General features: G+C 40.8%; 1 protein-coding gene across 1 annotated transcript in view; it reads left to right on the top strand.

Moving 5' to 3' along the window:
• FBXO11 (F-box protein 11) overlaps positions 1 to 18,757 on the top strand; it is a 77,324-nt gene extending 58,567 nt beyond the window's left edge. Inside the window, exons 12-23 of the mRNA XM_059835799.1 lie at positions 10,630 to 10,847; positions 11,165 to 11,250; positions 11,332 to 11,426; positions 12,490 to 12,612; positions 12,718 to 12,803; positions 13,160 to 13,236; positions 13,349 to 13,492; positions 14,419 to 14,529; positions 15,390 to 15,497; positions 16,811 to 16,919; positions 17,312 to 17,410; positions 17,489 to 18,757. Of these exons, the coding sequence (XP_059691782.1) occupies positions 10,630 to 10,847; positions 11,165 to 11,250; positions 11,332 to 11,426; positions 12,490 to 12,612; positions 12,718 to 12,803; positions 13,160 to 13,236; positions 13,349 to 13,492; positions 14,419 to 14,529; positions 15,390 to 15,497; positions 16,811 to 16,919; positions 17,312 to 17,410; positions 17,489 to 17,618 (1,386 nt within the window). The 3' untranslated portion in view covers positions 17,619 to 18,757. The remainder of the gene's footprint in view (positions 1 to 10,629; positions 10,848 to 11,164; positions 11,251 to 11,331; positions 11,427 to 12,489; positions 12,613 to 12,717; positions 12,804 to 13,159; positions 13,237 to 13,348; positions 13,493 to 14,418; positions 14,530 to 15,389; positions 15,498 to 16,810; positions 16,920 to 17,311; positions 17,411 to 17,488) is intronic.
• The last annotated feature ends 25 nt before the right edge of the window (positions 18,758 to 18,782 follow it).

Raw genomic sequence — 18,782 nt, 5'->3', positions numbered from 1 at the left:
ATTCAGGCTTTCTTTCATAAAAATACTTGTTTCTGTGGGATGAAGGTGGTAACTTCCATGTACGTGTAAAGTAGTGAGTAATGAGTGTGCATAGCCCTTGAAATAACAGAATGGATTTTTGTCACTGAAATAAAAGATAATTATTTGCTGATTTGTTTTAGCAAAATATTCCGCATGTCTTCCAAACAGTGCCAAATCATTGTTTTTCCTGCTGGAATGACAAAGTCCTAGTTCCCCCCACCCAGCTGGCAAAATGAGCGGTTTTCTTCTAGTCAGTCTTAAAATGGCAGATCTTTAAGGACACTTTCCATAGAGTGCAAGAGCTCTTGATCCCCAGGTGTAAGAAATCGGGAAAGGAAGGCCAAGAGACAGGCACAGCTGAGTCAAGACCTGCTGGTCAAACTAAAGGGCAAGAAGGAAATGCACAGGCAGTGGAAGGAGGGACAGGTACCCTGGGAAGAGTACAGGGATGCTGCCCGGGTGTGTGGGCATGGGGCCAGGAAGCCCAAGACATGGATGGAGCTGAACTTGGCAAGGGATGCAAAGAATTAGTAAGAAGGGCTTCTACAGCTATGTCAGCCAGAAAAGGAAGGTCAAAGAAAGCATACCCTCCCTGGTAAGTAAGACTGGCAAACTGGTAACAACAGTTGAAGAGAAGGCTGAGGTACTCTTTTGCTTCACTCTTCACTGGCAACCTCTCTTCCTACACCTCTCGAGTGGGTGGATCACAAGATGGGGACTGGGGGAGCAAAGTCCTTCCCCCTGTAAGAGAAAATCAGGTTCGTGACCACTTGAGGAACCTGAACACATATAAGTCTATGGGACCTGACGAGATGCATCACAGAGTCCTGAGGAAATTGGCTGATGTAGTTCCCAAGCCACTCTCCATGATACTTGAAAAGTCGTGGCAGTCAGGTGAAGTCCCTGGTGACTGGAAAAAGGGAAACATTGCACCCAATTTCAAAAGGGTTAGAAAGGAGGACCCTGGGAACTACTGACCTGCCAGCCTCACCTCTGTGCCTGGACAGATCATGGAACAGATCCTCCTAGAAGCTATGCTAAGGCATGCAGAGGAGAGGGAGGTGATTTGAGACAGCCAGCACGGCTTCACCAAGGGCAAGTCCTGCCTGACCAACCTAGTTGCCTTCTATGATGGGGTGACTACATCAGTGGACAAGGGAAGAGCTATGGATGTCATCTAGCTGGACTTCTGTAAGGCCTTTGACATGGTCCCCCACAACATCCTTCTCTCTAATTTAGAGAGATGGATTTGATGGGTGGACTGTTCAGTGGATGAGGAATTGGTTGGATGGTCGCATCCAGAAAGTAGTGGTCAAAGGCTTAATGTCCAGATGGAGTTCACTGACAAGTGGTGTCCCTCAGGGGTCCGTATTGGGACCAGTACTATTTAGTATCTTCACCAATGACGTGGACAGTGGGATCGAGTGCACCCTCAGCAAGTTTGCAGACAAGACCAAGCCGAGCGGTGCGGTTGACACACCTGAGGGATGGGATGCCATCTCCAGAGGGACCTGGACAAGCTTGAGAAGTGGGACCATGTGAACCTCATGAGGTTCAACAAGGCCAAGTGCAAGGTCCTGCACCTGCGTCGGGGCAACCCCTGGTAACAATACAGCCTGGGGGATGAAGGGATTGAGAGCAGCCCTGCAGAGAAGGACTTGGGGGTACTGGTGGATGAAAAGCTGGACATGAGCCAGCAATGGGCTCTTGCAGCCCGGAAAGCCAACCGTCCCCTGGGCTGCATCCAAAGCAGTGTGGCCAGCAGGTCGAGGGAGGGGATTCTGCCCCTCTGCTCTGGTGAGACCCCACCTGGAATACTGCATCCAGCTCTGGAGTTCTCAGTACAGGGAGGATATAGATCTGTTTGAGAGGGTTGAGAGGAGGGCCACAAAAATTATCAGAGGGCTGGAACACCTCTCCTGTGAGGAAAGGCTGAGAGAGTTGGGGTTGTTCAGCCTGGAGGAGAGAAGGTCTGGGGAGACCTTATTGCAGCCTTTCAATTCTTAGAGGGAGCCTATAAGAAAGATGGGGACAGACTTTTTAGCAGACTTTTTTTTGTTGCGGTAGGTCAAGGGGTAATTTTAAACTGAAAGAGGGTAGATTCAGACTAGATATAAAGAACTTTTTTACGATGAGGGTGGTGAAACACTGGTACAGGTTGCCCAGAGAGGTGGTTGATGCCCCATCCCTGGAAACATTCAAGGTCAGGTTGGACGGGGCTCTAGTTGAAGTTGTCCCTGCTCACCGCAGGGGGGTTGTACTAGATGACCTTTAAAGGTCCCTTCCAACCCAAACTAGTCTATGATTCTATGAAAATTACACACATAAAAAGTACAAAATGTGATCAGAGTATGGTGAATTAAATGTCAAACTAAATAAGGGATGCTGAAGTTAATACTGCTTGCTGTCAGTTCAAGTGTAGTGTTCAAAATCAACGTGATTTCAGATTCCCCCTTGCCTTCACAAGGATACTGGAGAATTTGATTATCGTGCTGTAGGCGTTGGATACTGCAGGACGTGCATAGCCTATAACTTTGGTGGTAGGGAATAATAAACTATATAGTAAGTTGCTTTGGGGGTTGCATTTTTAAAGGTGCTGTAGATATATAGGAACCTCTTCTCTGGTGCTGTGCTGCTGCTGTAATGAAAACCTCACTGTAACAGACGTGATTTCAGAACGCTGCTGAAGAATGAGGTCAGCTAAACCAGTGCATGTTTCATGTACTCTGGGATACTAGTGCATGTTCCCCTCCATATGTTTTGTTCCTAGCCTTACTACCTGACACGCTTCTTGCCTGGTTACAGCTAAATATATGCTAGGCCTGTTCTTTGGCAAGAAAACCATAATTAGATCTGGTATGTTATATCCATGGATGTTCTTCCTAAGTAAATGTCTCTTATCATCTAAGTAGTAGTTTTGCTGGTAGATCTGATTTAGTCCCTGAGAAAGATAAGTAATACTTGTAAAAAAACGCTTGTAAAAATGCAAGCGTTAGACACTAATGGTTTTGACTAGCTAAGTCACACTTCTGCAGACATAGCTTCGGTGTAGACTGGACCTCTCTTCTCATTTGAATTTTCTCACTTTATCTTCTGACCTTTGGATCCACTGTTCCTTCCACATCCCTCATGTATTTCATCTTGCTGTCACCACCACCCTCCCCCCCAATTTAGTATGTTCAGAGATCTAACTACAGTAGACGTTCATTGTTAACTTAAGACTCATTTGATGCTTGCTCCAAGGAAACTATAAACCACCATTTTAAAGTATTCTTATTCCTAAATAAAATGTTCACTAATTCAGGTACTACATTGCTCTAGCTTTCCTACTGAACACCTGCGTGAGGATTTTCTACACTGTGTGTTATGTGTTGGGGGACTGTGTGTTAGGTCTCAGATGCCCATTGAATAAAATAATAATCTCTTGTAATAAGACATTTCTTTGGGGAAATGAATTTGCATAATTTTGATGAATGATTAATGCAATTATAGCTAATACATAACGTAGCAAGCTTTCAGAAAAAAAACCCATGTAGCTTTAATTGGGTAAGAGGAAGAAGAGAAGCAGCTGGTTTTTGAAGATCGGTATTTTGATCCTTGACTGGGTGTTTTTAGGCTCACTAAATTGTGGATCTTCTTTCCCTTTGTTAGTGTATCTTCCTTCCCTTGTAAGTGCTTGTCCTATTACTTCAGTTCTAACCCAAATCTGGCCGGGTTCTTGATGAGCGTTGGCAGTCTGGAAATAGTATTAACAGAAAATCCACTGTGGACAGAAATTAGGGAGGCCTTTCTCCTTCCCACCCAAGTTGCCGGGGTAAAGGAGCAATGCAGTACTAGTTGTAGCTGTTTGATTTGCAGTTTCCTGGTCTCAGTGGAAGGTAAACAGGTCAGAGTGCTGTTATTTTTTTTGCTGCTGGCATAAAATCTTCTTGCCAGTGGAAGGTCAAATGTGGTGGGATTCTGCTCTGTTAGGTGCCTCTTCTTCACTCCCTTAGTTACATCCTAAGGAGCGTATTTGTTCTGTCTTGGGCAAGATTATACCAGCCCAGAAGAACGCCCTTCTGGCAGTCCTGACAGATATCTTTTACATCATTTTATATTCTCTAGAGATGTAGTTGTTTGGCCATTTTGCAAAGAGTGGTGGCAAACTTAAGACGTTATGTCTTTGTTTTGTATTATCTCATTGCTTGGACACTGCCGCTGCCCCATTAAGCTGTATTAACGTATTGTATAAGCACTCCTAATCCGCTTCGGTGGATACATATAAACAGGGTCGGAAACATGAAATGATTTCAGCTATAGAAAAGCTGGTGAAGGAGAGTGCTTCAATAACTTTTGGAGGGGAGATGCCTGTATGTAGGCTTGAGGGTTAATTGGAAAGTCTGGCTAGGAGCTGCTTCTTGTTTAAGTACTGAAGTATAAATGTTAAATATGAGTATTGAAATATTAAAAAAATTTAAAAGCCAGCCTGAATTCACTTGATTCATTTTAAATAAAAGTGTATTTGATCTACTTTTTTACTGGTGGAATGCCTGTTCCAATGCTGTGATCAGTGTGATACCACAAGAAGAATGGAATAGAAATGACTTTTGCTTTTTAGTTTAAAGGAAACGCTAGCACATTAAAGAGAACATGTGAATAATATTTATCGCAGCTGCAAATATTGTTGAAATCTTTCACAGTCATAAACTCCTTTGAAAGATTCCTCCCCTTCCATCTCAAAGTCTGCCTTTGGCAGCATCCTCTGTTCTGTATCATGCTTAGTGATAGAGTTGATGAAATGACATCATTGGCAATATTTACATACTCTTTAAGTGACATGGCATCTTCCAGATACAAATCCTATATACCCAAACAAATTAATGGATTTTCTAAGTTCACTTCTTTCACTTCCCTTCTGTTATTTTTGGGTGTGTATTTTTTTTTTATTGCTTTTGACTGTGAAGTGGGATAAGTACATTCCAGGGCTGAATTCCTACCCTACACGTTCTTTTCCCGTGGGTTTCTGTGCCGGAGTGCTGGCTCTGAAAGGTTCAAGAGCACTTTGTTTTTCAGTTTCATGCTCTCAGACTGTTCTTTGTGTTTTGATACTTGTAGAAACTTAACCTCTTATTTCTAAACTGGCAATATTCTGACGTTTGCCGTAGGGCTTGTGCCAGATGTTTAACAAGCAGGCATTAAAAATGCAGCATGGCATTGGCAGCCCTCAGTGCCTTACTCTGACCCCTCTTGCCAGTTGCCTGAGACGAGTTACCAGACATTTGTCATGAATTGTATTTAGTAGTTGTATGCCAACAAGAGAGAGTTCTGATTTACTGTAAGAATAACCATAATTTTATAGTTCAAAGCCGAGATCTAGGCATAACAGTCTTCATTTTCGTTACTCCCAAATGAGAAACATAGCACTATTGCTTATTTTTTCTTTTTAATGAAAGAAAAGTATAGTAGCATGTGTCTAAGCTGGGTGATTGAGACTAGTTGGCAGCTCAGTCTGTTAGATACTACAAATCAGATAATTTTAAAGAAGTGCGTATATAAAGTCCAAAAAATATAAATGAAGCTTATGCCAATTTCTATACAGACTACATAAAAACTCGGTTGGCCTTTTGCTGCAATAGCAAATTTTTTCCTATGCACTAAAAATAAAGGGTTTGTTTTGCGTCTTGATTGTGGTTTTCTTTATGCTGCATTCGGATTTTTATAAAATCCACCAGCCCTCAAATAAACACTATTCTAGGCTTTGGGAGGCAAATTTTTATAAACGTATTTTTTTATGCTGTCAGTCACACTTATTATTGCTATTTAATTAAGTTGATACAAAGTCAGATACTCTTTAGCAATTCATGCTTTCTGTCTTGGTCTCCTGGGTTTTTTTCTTACCCTGTTCGGAATACAAGTGTCAATAAATATTTAGGCAGTGTTAAAGCTTGCACAACTATCTCTTTCTTTTTTTTTCTTTTTTTAAAAACCTGTATTGTTCAAACAATAGCATGAAATACCTTTCCGTCTTTGTAATGTTGTGATCTTTGAGACAGAGAAAGGAAAAAAAGCCCTTTTAGAAATACATGGGGGGAAAAAAATCCTCTGAGAAGAAAAGCAGTGAACAAAATCCCATCGGTTACAAGTTTTAACCCTATGCATTTCAAAGCAGTATTTGTTGGACTGGATAAAATGTAGAAGGCAAAAAAAATATCTAAGTTCAGTTACCGAGTTAGTCTCGATGTAAAAAGACTTCCGAGCTTGTCCAGCTGTGCAGGAACCCTTCTTTGTCATCACATCAGCTTTTTCTGTGCACTAAGTAGTGTGGGGAAACATCAACATTACCATTACTGTGGTGTTTGTCTGGTGATTACTTTCTCTGCTCAGATCGGAATAGGCTGCAGTGGGCTGCGCTTGCCCACGCTTTCTGTCACTGTAGCTCTCATTTTGTGCCTGCAGCTAGTGCTTTGCCTGGTATCTTAAATAAATTTGGTGTACAGGGCTACTTCTTAATATTTAGGATTTTTCATGCAGAAAGCTACTGCTAAGGTATTTTGAGTCTCCTTACGCTTGGTATTTTTCTGTAAGATTGTAGTATTTGTTTCCACATGCATCCCTTATTCCTTCTTCTTAATCACAGGGGCCTCTTTTTCTTACTAAGCAATCCTGGCACTGCCGGGTGCTCCGTCTTCCAAGTTTTTCTTCTGCTAGTTGATGAATTATAACCAGAAACCATCAGAAAACACAGGTAAAATACCCAGCACACTGAAAAATCATTCTCAGAAGGAGGTGGAGGCAATATAACGCTTGCAGTCCTTCTATGCAGAGGACGGAGTATTGACCTTCCTGACCTTAATACCTGCCTGGCAGAATCTCCGTAAAGGATCTGGGCTTGAGCTGCCCGACGGCGGGACGGAGCTTAAGAGGTGCAGGTTGGGCAGCCCCTGTGTGCTGTTAGGCAGAAGTGGTAAGAAAGGAACAGGCCGTTTTTAATGGTGTTAGTGGTTATACCTGGAGGCGGCAGTAAGCTTTGGGTTTGCAAACAGTCTTAGTGGGTCCTACGGATAATAGATCGTTTAACTCCATACTTAGAAACACAGTTTCCTTGTTAACAAAATATTTGTTAACTTTCCAAGAAGAAAATGTTGTCTGAACCCATATGTGATTTCTTGTGATCCAGAAGTTCATCACTTAAAAAAAAAAAAAATATATATATATATAAAAGGGAAGACATCTTTGAGAGTATATAGTTCAAAGGCACAGCAATGCCTTTTGAAGGGGAGTGGCTGTGGTGTCTGGAAAAGATACCAGGGATTGCCTGGGGGCATCTTAGAGACTGAGATAAGTTTAGCCCTTCTCCCTAGGGGGTGAATTTGGGCCAAAAGTTGTTGGTTTCAATAGAGAACGGCATCAGAAATAGGCAGTCTGGGAATGAGGTGGTTGCTCAGCACTGTGGAAGAGTGTGTGTTTCTGACAAACGGCAATTCTGTTGGTTTAACTGAATACAGTTTAATAATTGCGCACACAGGTGGTGTTCAGATGTGGTCTTAACAAGTGCAGAAATACACTGGGTTTAACTGCATCAGCTCAAAGTCAGCAGTTCAGCTTAAGCTGACTCTGCTTGAAGTGGACTGGACTCTTTAATGCAGTTTCTCTTTATGAATATTGAATGTTACAGGATCTTACCTAGCAGAAAGCCTTGACTTTCTGACCCAGCAGTCAGCCTTACAAAGGAATCTGAGAGAGATTTTTTTTTCTTCTCCCCCTTTTGAGGAGCACTTCCCTCACAGAGGCTTACAGCAAATTCTCAGTTTCTTCTGAATCAGCGGTCCAGCTTTTTTTTGAGAAGGTAGGGGCACAGTCATTTTGAAGGCTTCATTTTCTACTTTTTGAAGAAATGACACTTGCACTCTGCTGTCAAGTGATGTTACAGTATTCTAAGACACAGTAGGCAGAGTACAATTAATCTATAGGTACCTCTTCTGTTCCTCTGTGAAGTTGCATGTTACATAGATACATTGGGACACAACAAGAAGTGAAGGAGCCTTCTCTTTCACTTCATTTCCAACCAAGTTTAAAAGTTACACTGTACACGGTATACTTTTCAAGAATTAAAATTATTTGTACCAAAATTTCCTTACTATTAAATAACGGTGCTTGCTGAAGCTTGCAAAGATATTGCTGACCACATGATAAAGGGTCTGCTTGTTTGCAGCTTCTCAGTGGCGTCTGAAATGGCTGCAGTGAAGTGCATCTGAAATACCTCTTTTCCTTCATCATGCTGCTGTAGTCGCAACATATTTGGCACTCAAAGGGAAGATAATGTGTGAAGTAATTAAAGATACCAGACCATGTATAGTAATATTTTAATTGAATTTACGTATTCCATTAAGAGGATTAAGCTTTACTTCATACCAAATTGTCATCTTACTGAAGTTTCTCTGAGGGCATCATTTTAAGTGAAAATGAGGAAGAAAAAAAAAAGAACCGGTTCCTTTTGGGATAAGAAGTCCCAAAGACTGCCTTTTGGCATGAAGGTATATTTCTGAGGTGATCTCCTTTAGATTCCCCTGTCTGTTAGTGTGTAGCTTCCTTGAGAACTCTGAAAACATCTAACAATCTAATCCTAAGTCCTTAAAAAAAATATATTCTGAATATTTACAGAAAGTAGGCTTTTTCCATTTGACTTTTTTATTTGTCACCCAGAGGGGCCTGAGGAGCCAAGCTGTGCACACTGATAGTACTTTTTTTGGAGAATGTTTAATCAATGCAGTGCCTTTCCTGGCTGCAGTCCTCAAAGTAGGGAGAAGTGCATGCTGTCTTTTTTCCTCGTCTAACTGTATGTATTTCTGCTCTTCTGTAATCAAAATATGTTTGATGAAGTCTCTTAGCAATTCACAGCCCCTAAGTAATACAACAGTGAAACGGAGTGCTTTCTACCTAGGTTGGCAGTATCTTGAGTAAATTCCGTGTGGGTAGGTAGTAGAAACTCCAGGACGGAGGTGCTGATGGTAGTAGGTCATGTGAGTACCAACACTGGAATCCAGTTACACTGAGCAGTAGGAGGAATTGTGGTTTTTTGTAGCTCGCCAGTAAAATAAGTCTCACAATTAGCGAGACTAAGTAACTAACTTAAGTGGCTACAGGAAAAACAGTATTTGGATGAGGTGCCTATGAGGGTGACAAAGATCAGTGAATGTTGGGCCCCGTTCCTTTTGGGTCAGATGTTTTACCTATGTACCTGTTACCAGTTCATTAAACAGGTAATCTTTTGCATGATAAGGACTGATACTGCTAAAACCATAGCTGGAATCGTATCGATTGTTTATACCATAGATGGCTCTGCAGAGCACAGAGACTGGCATCTAGGAGAAAAGAAAGACCTAAGCTTGGTTCGCATTCTTTTTCAACCATGTGTTCTTGGATGTAAGGGACAGTGCGATTTTGGTTGGTTGTCAGCAGCGGAGTACCGCTCTGAATATCACGTGCTCTGGTTTTAGTCTTGCCCTCCGCAGCTGCCTGCTGGAGATAGTCTGGGTTAGAGCTTTCAAGAGCTTGCATCCAAGCCATCCACAAATTACAGCACGTCGCTTGGTGATTGTCTACCATCTCCAATAAGAGATGCGTCCTCTCTTCCAGTTGGTTAGTTTCTGTTCTTTTAGTTGGGCAGAATGGGCATGTAATACCATTAAAGTTCACCACAAAGAATAGGTTGAATTTTAGTATCAAAATGTTGAAAACCAGTGTCAGAAAAATGCTCTGAAAGGACTGACATGGTTACTTTGCACAGCCCTGGAATGAACTAGAATCAGAGAAATCATTGCGCAGAAAACAACCATTTTGCCGGATGAAATTTTGGGTAGACTGGTTCATCGTGCTGCTACACGAGTGCTTGTTGGCGTAGCAGAAGGAGCATGCCTGGGATGGCTTTGTGGAATGTCTCTTTTTTTTTTTTTTCTTCATAGCTATGCTATGAAAGCATTTGTTTAAATATGGTTTTGTTGTAGGCCTACTGCTACTATTGCAGTGTCTAAATGGAAGTGTACACCATTTAAAAAAAGGGGAGGGGGGGGAAACTTTACCAGTTTGGCTGCTCAGACCGATCCAGCCCTGGAAAAATTACTCATCTCCCCCATCCATATGTATTTATCCTGACCAGTTATTTCAAAGACATTTAGGACAGTTCTTCCTAAATAAATCATACTCTTACCAAATATATATGGTTCTGGGTCTGAAAATAAGTAGGTAGTCTTCTCCGTAGCACTGTCCTTTTTATATTGGACCTGTGAGCTTTATGGCCTTTGAAAGGAGTCTGGTCCTCAGGAGCTGCGAAGGAAACCTGATGTTCCGTCTTCTTCGAGGTGCTATATCCAGAGTTGCCATTTTTCCTTGGTATTCCATGGGTAGTAATAAATAGCAATGCAAACACAGTGTCTTTGAAACAGTATTTTATTTTGGGGGAAAAAAATGATGCAGTGGTAGTAGCTGTTTTAATTAGCTATATAAGTACTTAACTATTGTCAATTTTGGTACTGTTTCCTTTTAAATGAGGATTGTATTTAGTGGGGAGGGAATAGCCTTCGTTTTAAAAAGGACTTTTACAGGAAACTGCATGTTTTGTGTCTTAAGGGTTATTTTGAAAGCTGCAACATACACAGAAACAGGATAGCAGGCTTTGAAGTGAAAGCGTATGCCAATCCAACGGTAGTTCGGTGTGAAATCCATCACGGCCAGACTGGAGGAATCTATGTGCATGAAAAAGGAAGAGGACAATTCATAGAGAACAAAATCTATGCAAACAATTTTGCAGGTGTTTGGATTACCTCAAACAGTGACCCAACAATAAGGTATTGTTTTCCTCATTGATATTTTACTACTTCAAAGAAGAGGTTTGATGGGGATAGGACAAGTGCAACTTTATTTCATTTATTTATAACGAACTGTAAATACTCCTGTATATGTAAAAATGAAATTGCTGTCTGTGTTCAGTTGAACTGCGCTTGTAATTTGCATGTCTACTTGGAAGTATGTAGTTCTTACAGCAACAGAACATAAATTCTTTATTTTAAATCTAAATGTTGTGTAGTCCTAGACACTACATACATGTATAGTATTGTACAGCGTATTATAACAGTTTCATAATGCGGATACTTTTGGTTCTTAGGGGCAATGCAATTTTTAATGGGAATCAAGGTGGCGTTTATATCTTTGGTGATGGAAGAGGCCTTATTGAAGGAAATGACATTTATGGTAAGCTGATTTGGTTATTGCATCTTGAATTCTGAGAAAAATGAGTATGTAAGTTGTATTAAATGACATTTTCGTTAACAGGTAATGCATTAGCAGGAATACAGATTCGAACAAACAGCTGTCCCATAGTTCGACACAACAAGATTCACGATGGTCAACACGGTGGAATTTACGTAGTAAGTATTACCTACAGACAGGCATACGAACTTGTTTTCTGTTCATGTAAATGTTGGAAAAGGGTACTTAGTGTGAAGTGTTTGATTGTACTTACGATGACTGAATTTCTTACGTTATAAGCTAGGTTTAATTGTAATAGACTGAAGCTGGTGCTGATGTTTTAAAGATGAAGACTCTTACGAATGTCACTGAATTATTTCTATTACAGAGTAAAAAATTTAAAATGGGATAGATAACAGAATTTCACCATTTCTTGGTTAAAAGCTTTTTAAAGGCTTAATTTTATAGTAGTTTGTCGTTATTTAAAACAAAGGAAAATGAGAAATCTGTTCAGCTTTTTTGGAGTGTGATGTGTTTACCACTAACCTCAGAAAATATTCTTTTTTTTGCCTTCAGGATGATATACATTGCAATTGCTGTACGGTCGTGTATTGTAAAAGTGAGGAATAAAGCGCAATTTCCAGCGTGTGCAAGGGCTCTGCTAATTGAACTGAAAGAGCTGTCAGGTTCCCTTAAGCAATACCAGATTTTGAGAAATATTTGCCTACCTCTCTGCCAAAAGTCACCTAAGCTTCAGCTAACGCTGCAAGTGTGCAGCTTCATCAATTCATTCCGTAAATCTAACCAGTACAGCTTACCCCTGACCAAGAATACTGTTGCTTTACTTTTAAGCACAAACACGTGGTAAAGATAGTTACCTTAAGAGAGACACCAGTTTTCTGTCAGTCTGGTGGACAGGGCTGGGCGTAGGTTTAAGTGCCACGTGCCATCTGATTGCATGGCCATGGGGAGGTGCCTCTTCTACCAACCGCTAGCAGAGATTTCCAAATACTACTGCAGAGCCTTGAAATACAATGATTTACATACAGAGTGTTCTTCGTTTCACGGCAAACATTCAAAATCATGATGTGCTGTTATTGGGGGGGAAAAAAAAGTGGAAATACGTACTCAAACAGAAAATAATTACTTTGCAACAGTAAAGAAGCCGTGTTGGGGAGGGATGGGTGCAGCCAGCAAAACAGTTAGCAGGTTTTCTCAACTCTTTATTTGTCTTGTATTTAGCATGAAAAAGGACAAGGTGTGATTGAGGAGAATGAAGTTTACAGCAATACTTTGGCTGGAGTCTGGGTGACAACAGGGAGCACTCCAGTCTTGAGGAGAAACAGAATACACAGCGGGAAACAGGTGAGTTTTGCTCTGTGGTTACAGGGGGGCCATAGAGAAGAAAGTTCTTTTGTGGTTTTATACTTCATTACTTTGGAACTAATGATTGAATTCTTGATGTGTTAGGTTGGAGTTTATTTTTACGACAATGGACATGGCGTGTTAGAAGACAATGACATCTATAATCACATGTACTCAGGGGTTCAGATAAGGTAAAATGTATTCTGATTTTTATGTCAAAACAGGCGTAGCTTGCCTTGTGCCTTTTTGTGTCTTTTTAACTGTTCTTGTCATTTTGTTTCTAAAAAGAAATTTTTTTGGAAATCCAGTATGTCTGAATATCCTCTGCTTCAACTTACAAGAAGGTTATTACTAATACAGTGTGGATATTGATCAGAATGTGTGGCCCTTGAAATCTGTAAAGCTAGAATCTATTTGGAAATAACCCTGTTTTAGTAAGATTTTTAAGCAGTGAGATCTATGGGGCACTTCTGTAGAGGTGTGTTAAACGTTTGGCCTTGGGAGATCGTAAACTGTTCTAAATGACTTTGCTTATGTTTCTCTCCAGAACTGGAAGCAACCCCAAAATTAGACGCAACAAGATTTGGGGTGGTCAGAATGGTGGTATTCTTGTCTATAATTCTGGTAGGTTTGTTTTTCACATTTATCCAGAATTGTTTATGTTCTGCAATATTATCTCTTCCCATTTAATTATCCTTTTTGATTTTGTTTTTTTTCACCCTTCCTTCAATTTTAGGGCTTGGATTTATAGAAGACAATGAAATTTTTGATAACGCAATGGCTGGTGTATGGATTAAAACAGACAGTAATCCTACACTAAGAAGAAATAAAATCCATGATGGAAGAGATGGAGGCATCTGTATATTTAATGGGGGAAGAGGTAGTTTTTTCCTTTACTAGCATGTACTGAATATTCTGGATAAGAGTTTAATTTCAGATTAAGCAGTGTCCTTTTTAAAGTGCTCTTTAGAAACCTAGCTCTTGTCTTCTGAAGTAATAGTTATAACAGACACACACTGATGCTTTTTAGCCATAATTACTTCAGTAATAGTGAACTCTGTGGGAGGCAGAGAGGTAATTAATCTCATCCAAGCAGCCTGTTCGATTGCTGCTTAGGACAGTGCTTTTATCCCGTCTGCTTTTGTAAACTTTGCCATTTGACTGAAAGACAGCATTGAATTCAAGTTGCGTAACCAAAATCATGCATCTGAACGGTTCAGGTTCTGCTGGTGTCAGTGACTTAGGGGGAAAAAAACCAGATCTTTAAGGAATCTCTTGTATACGTGTAAATTTAGGAGTGGTCCTCCTCTGAAATCCTCTGACTGTTGTGTGTCCTGATATCAGCTTCTGATATTTCGTAGATAAATCACTTGTTCTAAGTGAGCTTTAATTGTAAGTTAAGCATTTTAAAGTAATCCTGTCCTGCAATAACAAAAATACAAGTTAAGCTTTGCTTGGGCAGGCTGCTTGTTTTAGAAGACAAGAACAGAAAGGTGTTAGAAAAATTGAAGAAAAATTTGGAAAGTGAGAAGACTTCGTGTTTCCTCAAAAATAAAACGGAGTTTTCTGTAAGGGAGCATACAATCCCAAATTCTATTCTCTAAACTGAAAAAATACACTTACATGATCATACACTGAGAATGACGTTAAACTTGTAGGACTAACTTCAGTGCCGTCGGTGGGTATTCCCCAAATGAAAGGGATTAGCAGGGTGATGATGCATGAGATCTGAAAATATTTCACAGAAGGGTTACGGGTAAGGAAACGTTAACAAGCTGACATGTTGTGTTTGTTGGTCTGGCACAGGCCTTCTGGAAGAGAACGATATCTTCAGGAATGCTCAAGCCGGTGTTCTTATCAGCACCAACAGCCACCCAGTGCTAAGGAAAAATCGGATATTCGATGGATTTGCTGCAGGTTTGTGTTGTTTAAATCAAATTTTTAAGTGTTAGAGCTTAAATAAAACTAACTCTGAGTTTCTTTACCCAACAGTATTTAGACATTTTAGCAGAGGTTGGGATATCATTCATACTTGAAAAATCATTAAAACGAGCATTTCTTACTCCAGAAGAGACGAAGAATGTTTAATAGTGATTTTTGTGCAATTTACTGTTTAATGATGGCAATTCCGTAAGTCTTGCATTCCATTCCAGCTTGACTAAAATTGGATTCTTGAGTTTTCTCCCATCTTTCTTTCAGAAGAAGCAAGTTTTCTGAGAAGAGCCTCTAAAGGTGTTGTTTCAGTGTGGTGGGGGGGGAAGGATAGGTTGCTGTCAAGAGCAGTCCTGGACAAATGGCTTGGAAGACACAGGTTACTGATAAAAGCTAAGATTTAAAGACATGAATTGTAGGTCCCCACCTTGAGAACTTTTTTAAAAAGCTGTTTTAAAAAGGGTAAGGTATGTGCACAAGAACTTTGAAATATACGTGAAGAGGACAGCTTTAAGCACCCAAAAATCATATCCCCCTTGAAAATACACGATCGTAGTACTATTTTATCATCAGATAAACTGGTAGTGTATTGTTACTAGCAGAAGCCATGCATGCCAGCTGTAGCTCTTCGAAAGGATTCAACAGAAGTAGTTGAACCTCAGTTTTATAGCAAATCACAGTGCAATTTCTAGCTGTGTCACTTTCCCTTTTTTCCCCTGAGTTGATGATGATTTAAAAAAAACCAAAACAAACTATAGTTCATGAGAGAGGTACAAATGCACAACCACTAAGGATTTAACTTCTCCACTTTCTTTTCTTTTCTTTGTTCCCCTGACCCGATAAAGGTATTGAAATAACAAATCACGCAACTGCAACGTTAGAAGGCAATCAGATTTTCAACAACCGCTTTGGAGGTTTATTTCTAGCATCTGGTGTCAATGTCACAATGAAAGGTGAGCCCGGGCCCTTGCTGGTGGCGTTTCTTCGCTTTGCGTTTTTTGATTTGGTGCTGCTTTTTGGGTTTATCGTACCATTTTTTTTTTCCATTTTTGGCTCAGATTTGGTACCACCTGAAGCTGAATTGTAACTAAGAATTCTGGCTGAAGGTAATAAGCCAAGCTAAGCTATCTTAGATTTGCAGACAGCCAGACACTTTCAAAGGCAACTTAAGGTTTTCCTGTCATATTAAAACTCTGTTACTAGCTCTTCTGTCTCAAAATTGTTTCCGAACTGGTTACTGGCCTCTGGCCCATCTCAAATTCCAGTTGTAAGTTAGTATAATGGAAAGCCTTCTGTCTCATATCTGAAAACAAGCGTCCAGTAAATAAAACATGCCTCACTTGGCGTTTAGGATCCAACAGCATGAATATTCACAATCCCAAATCACTTTTTTCAGAAAATAGGAACAGTTTACATACATAACATTCCCACATATAGCGGGGAAGCGTGCATGTGACAAGATCCTCTTGGAGGAGGTTGGAGTGATGGTTTGAACACCAAACAGCCTCAGGAGGTTATTCTAGAGGAAAAAGGTTCCGTTTGCAGAATTTTTACCTGCTTGGCTGTGCTTGTTTGCCTTTTCCTGGGTTTTCTTCACACCACTTAAAACAGAGGCTCTGGCTCCCAGCTTCACAGCTCCTGGCTCACTGGCTGCATCCGTCAGTGCTCTGACGCTACTGGGAGCGGACAAAGCTAGTTTGAGGCGCAATCTGGGACTAGACGGGAGATCTGGCAGCTGAGTAACACAGAGGATTGGCAAATCCACTGTGCCTTGGAAGCATCTTGTAAATGCTGGAGGCGGTCAGGCCTAATTCCCACTTGTGTCGTGTTGGGAGGTGCCTTACTCTTGAACTCCCCTGGGGGAGAGCCATGGCGTTCCGCTTCCTAAGGGGTGCGTAACAGTCCTTTTGGCAGCCGGGAGGCTTTCAAACACTTGGGTTTCAGCCTTCTCGGCAGAAAGCCCGATGGGAAGGCTTGTTTCTCTAACTGTTTATTCACAAACCAGCTCACAAAGAGTATTTAAATGAAGGCTTATCAGGCGTTTGATGCAACTGCGTGCAGAGAGCAGCAGTCAGTCTGGTCTGAGGATCTGCCTGCTAATCTGGCATTGGAGGTTTGATAGGCTTAAATGCCAAAACTAAAATGCAGGCATAGAACTAACTGTTCCTGATGGGTTTAGCTCTTCAAAAGAGGTGGGGGGGCCCCTCTGCCTTAACACCTCAAGAAAAAAAAAGTCTACTTCTTGGCTTTTTTCCCCCCCCAACAGATAACAAAATAATGAACAATCAAGATGCCATAGAAAAAGCTGTCAGTAGAGGCCAGTGTTTGTATAAGATATCAAGCTACACCAGCTATCCGATGCACGACTTCTACAGGTAACCAGTTCTTTTCCGTCCCCTACAGTAAGGGTTTCAAATAAACACCATTCCTCTTCCAGCAGGACCCCTAAACCAGTTGCTGTATGCCTGTTAGCACACAAACGTGTGCTCCTCCTCAGCTGCAGCGGAAGAGGGTTAAAGAGGTTTCCGCTGTCTTGAATTTACTGTGGGCTTAAGGAAAATGTCTCGCCGCCGTGAGCCTGAGGGCTTACACGGCAGAACTGCTTTTTGGGGACAGGTGACAAAATCCAAATTCATGTAAAATTCCCAAGTGTCACAGTTTTGCACCCATCTCCCCTCGGTGCAGTTCTGCCCCCACACCCTCCCCGTGCAGTCTTCTCAGCTCACCCGTTTTTGATCCATGCCTCATGGGATGCCTTTTCCTTCAGGTGTCACACCTGTAACACCACAGACCGCAACGCCATATGTGTGAACTGCATTAAGAAGTGCCATCAAGGACATGACGTAGAATTCATTAGGCACGATAGGTACGTTTCAAACGAGCGCGTTGAGCAATTTTGACAGCGCAAGTCAAGCAGAAACTAAAGAGCTCTCTTTCTCCCCAGGTTTTTCTGTGACTGCGGTGCTGGAACACTGTCTAACCCCTGTACGCTTGCCGGAGAGCCTACACACGATACAGATACACTATATGACTCTGCTCCACCTATAGAATCTAATACCTTGCAGCACAACTGAATTCCTTTCAGAAAGAAAGTCCTGCCATTCTAACATCGTAACTGTTAAAACTTTTTTTTTGGAGGAAGTGATATTTGCCCATTTCTGCAGAAAGAGACTGTGTTAAATAAAGCGGATGTTTGAGGTGGTGACACTATGGAGCTCAACCTACCAAAAAAGAAAGTGGCAATATGTTGACTCAGGATACCAGAACTGGGCGTTTTAGCATTACTGTGTAAACAAAGACTTTGAAGGGACAGAAGTGAAGAAAAATAAGCTGCAATTTTGTACAGATACCAACTTCCGAAAGCTGGTGTTTTTACAAGTAGCATTGAGGCGCAGTCCAATTTGCAGTAGTACTATTCTGTAGACAAGCAGCATTCTTTGTTGCTGCCTTTATGGACATGGGTACCAATTGCTTTTGTAACATGGTAAAAAATGTGAGCTAGCACTTCTGCATTTCTTTTGATTTTTTTTTTTAACATTTATTCCGATTGAGAAATATGATTTTAATGCTTTAATCTCATGTAGTTTGTTTCTAATTTCAAGCAAAAAAAAAAATCTTATTGTACTTGAATGTGTCCTGTTTTGTTAGCACACCTAGACTTGCTGTAACTGTACTCATGTCCCAGTATGTACGTTCTTTCTATGAAAGAGAAAACACTAATCTTAAATTATATCCAGCAATTTTTCTGGTGTCCTCTGAAGTTAGAATAATCTCCTTCCCTGCCCCAGCAATAGTCTGTACTCAAACCACCCTAACGAAAAGAAAAAAAGCGAGTGTTTTAATGAGACTTCCTAGGCTATAATGCACTATAAAACAAAGTACCCACCTAACGGAGTTTTGTGAATGAGATTTTACGATGTTTTAAAGTACGCAGTAGAAAGTCTCCTCAAAACAGTCTTGTACTTTACTCTGTTCATAGTTTTTTTTGAACAGTCTGGACATTACTTACATAACTGGCTGGAAATGACAGCCATTTCCTGCTCTAATGAAGCTGAGACAAGTATATATACAGCCCTATACAGTTTCATAGCTTTTTTCCATTTATGTGTATTGGTGACAGTGGGTAATCAACAGCCTGAAAGTGTATGCATGTACCATAACATCTAGACTTAATATATTGTGGAGTACTCAATAACCATTATGTAGAGGGTAGGTAAGAATTAAAGGGTTTAATTTCC

Source organism: Gavia stellata, chromosome 2 (genome assembly GCF_030936135.1).
Source record: "Gavia stellata isolate bGavSte3 chromosome 2, bGavSte3.hap2, whole genome shotgun sequence".
NCBI lineage: Eukaryota > Metazoa > Chordata > Aves > Gaviiformes > Gaviidae > Gavia > Gavia stellata.
The sequence above is the reverse complement of the archived record's forward strand: the minus strand, read 5'-3'. Positions and strand labels throughout refer to the sequence as shown.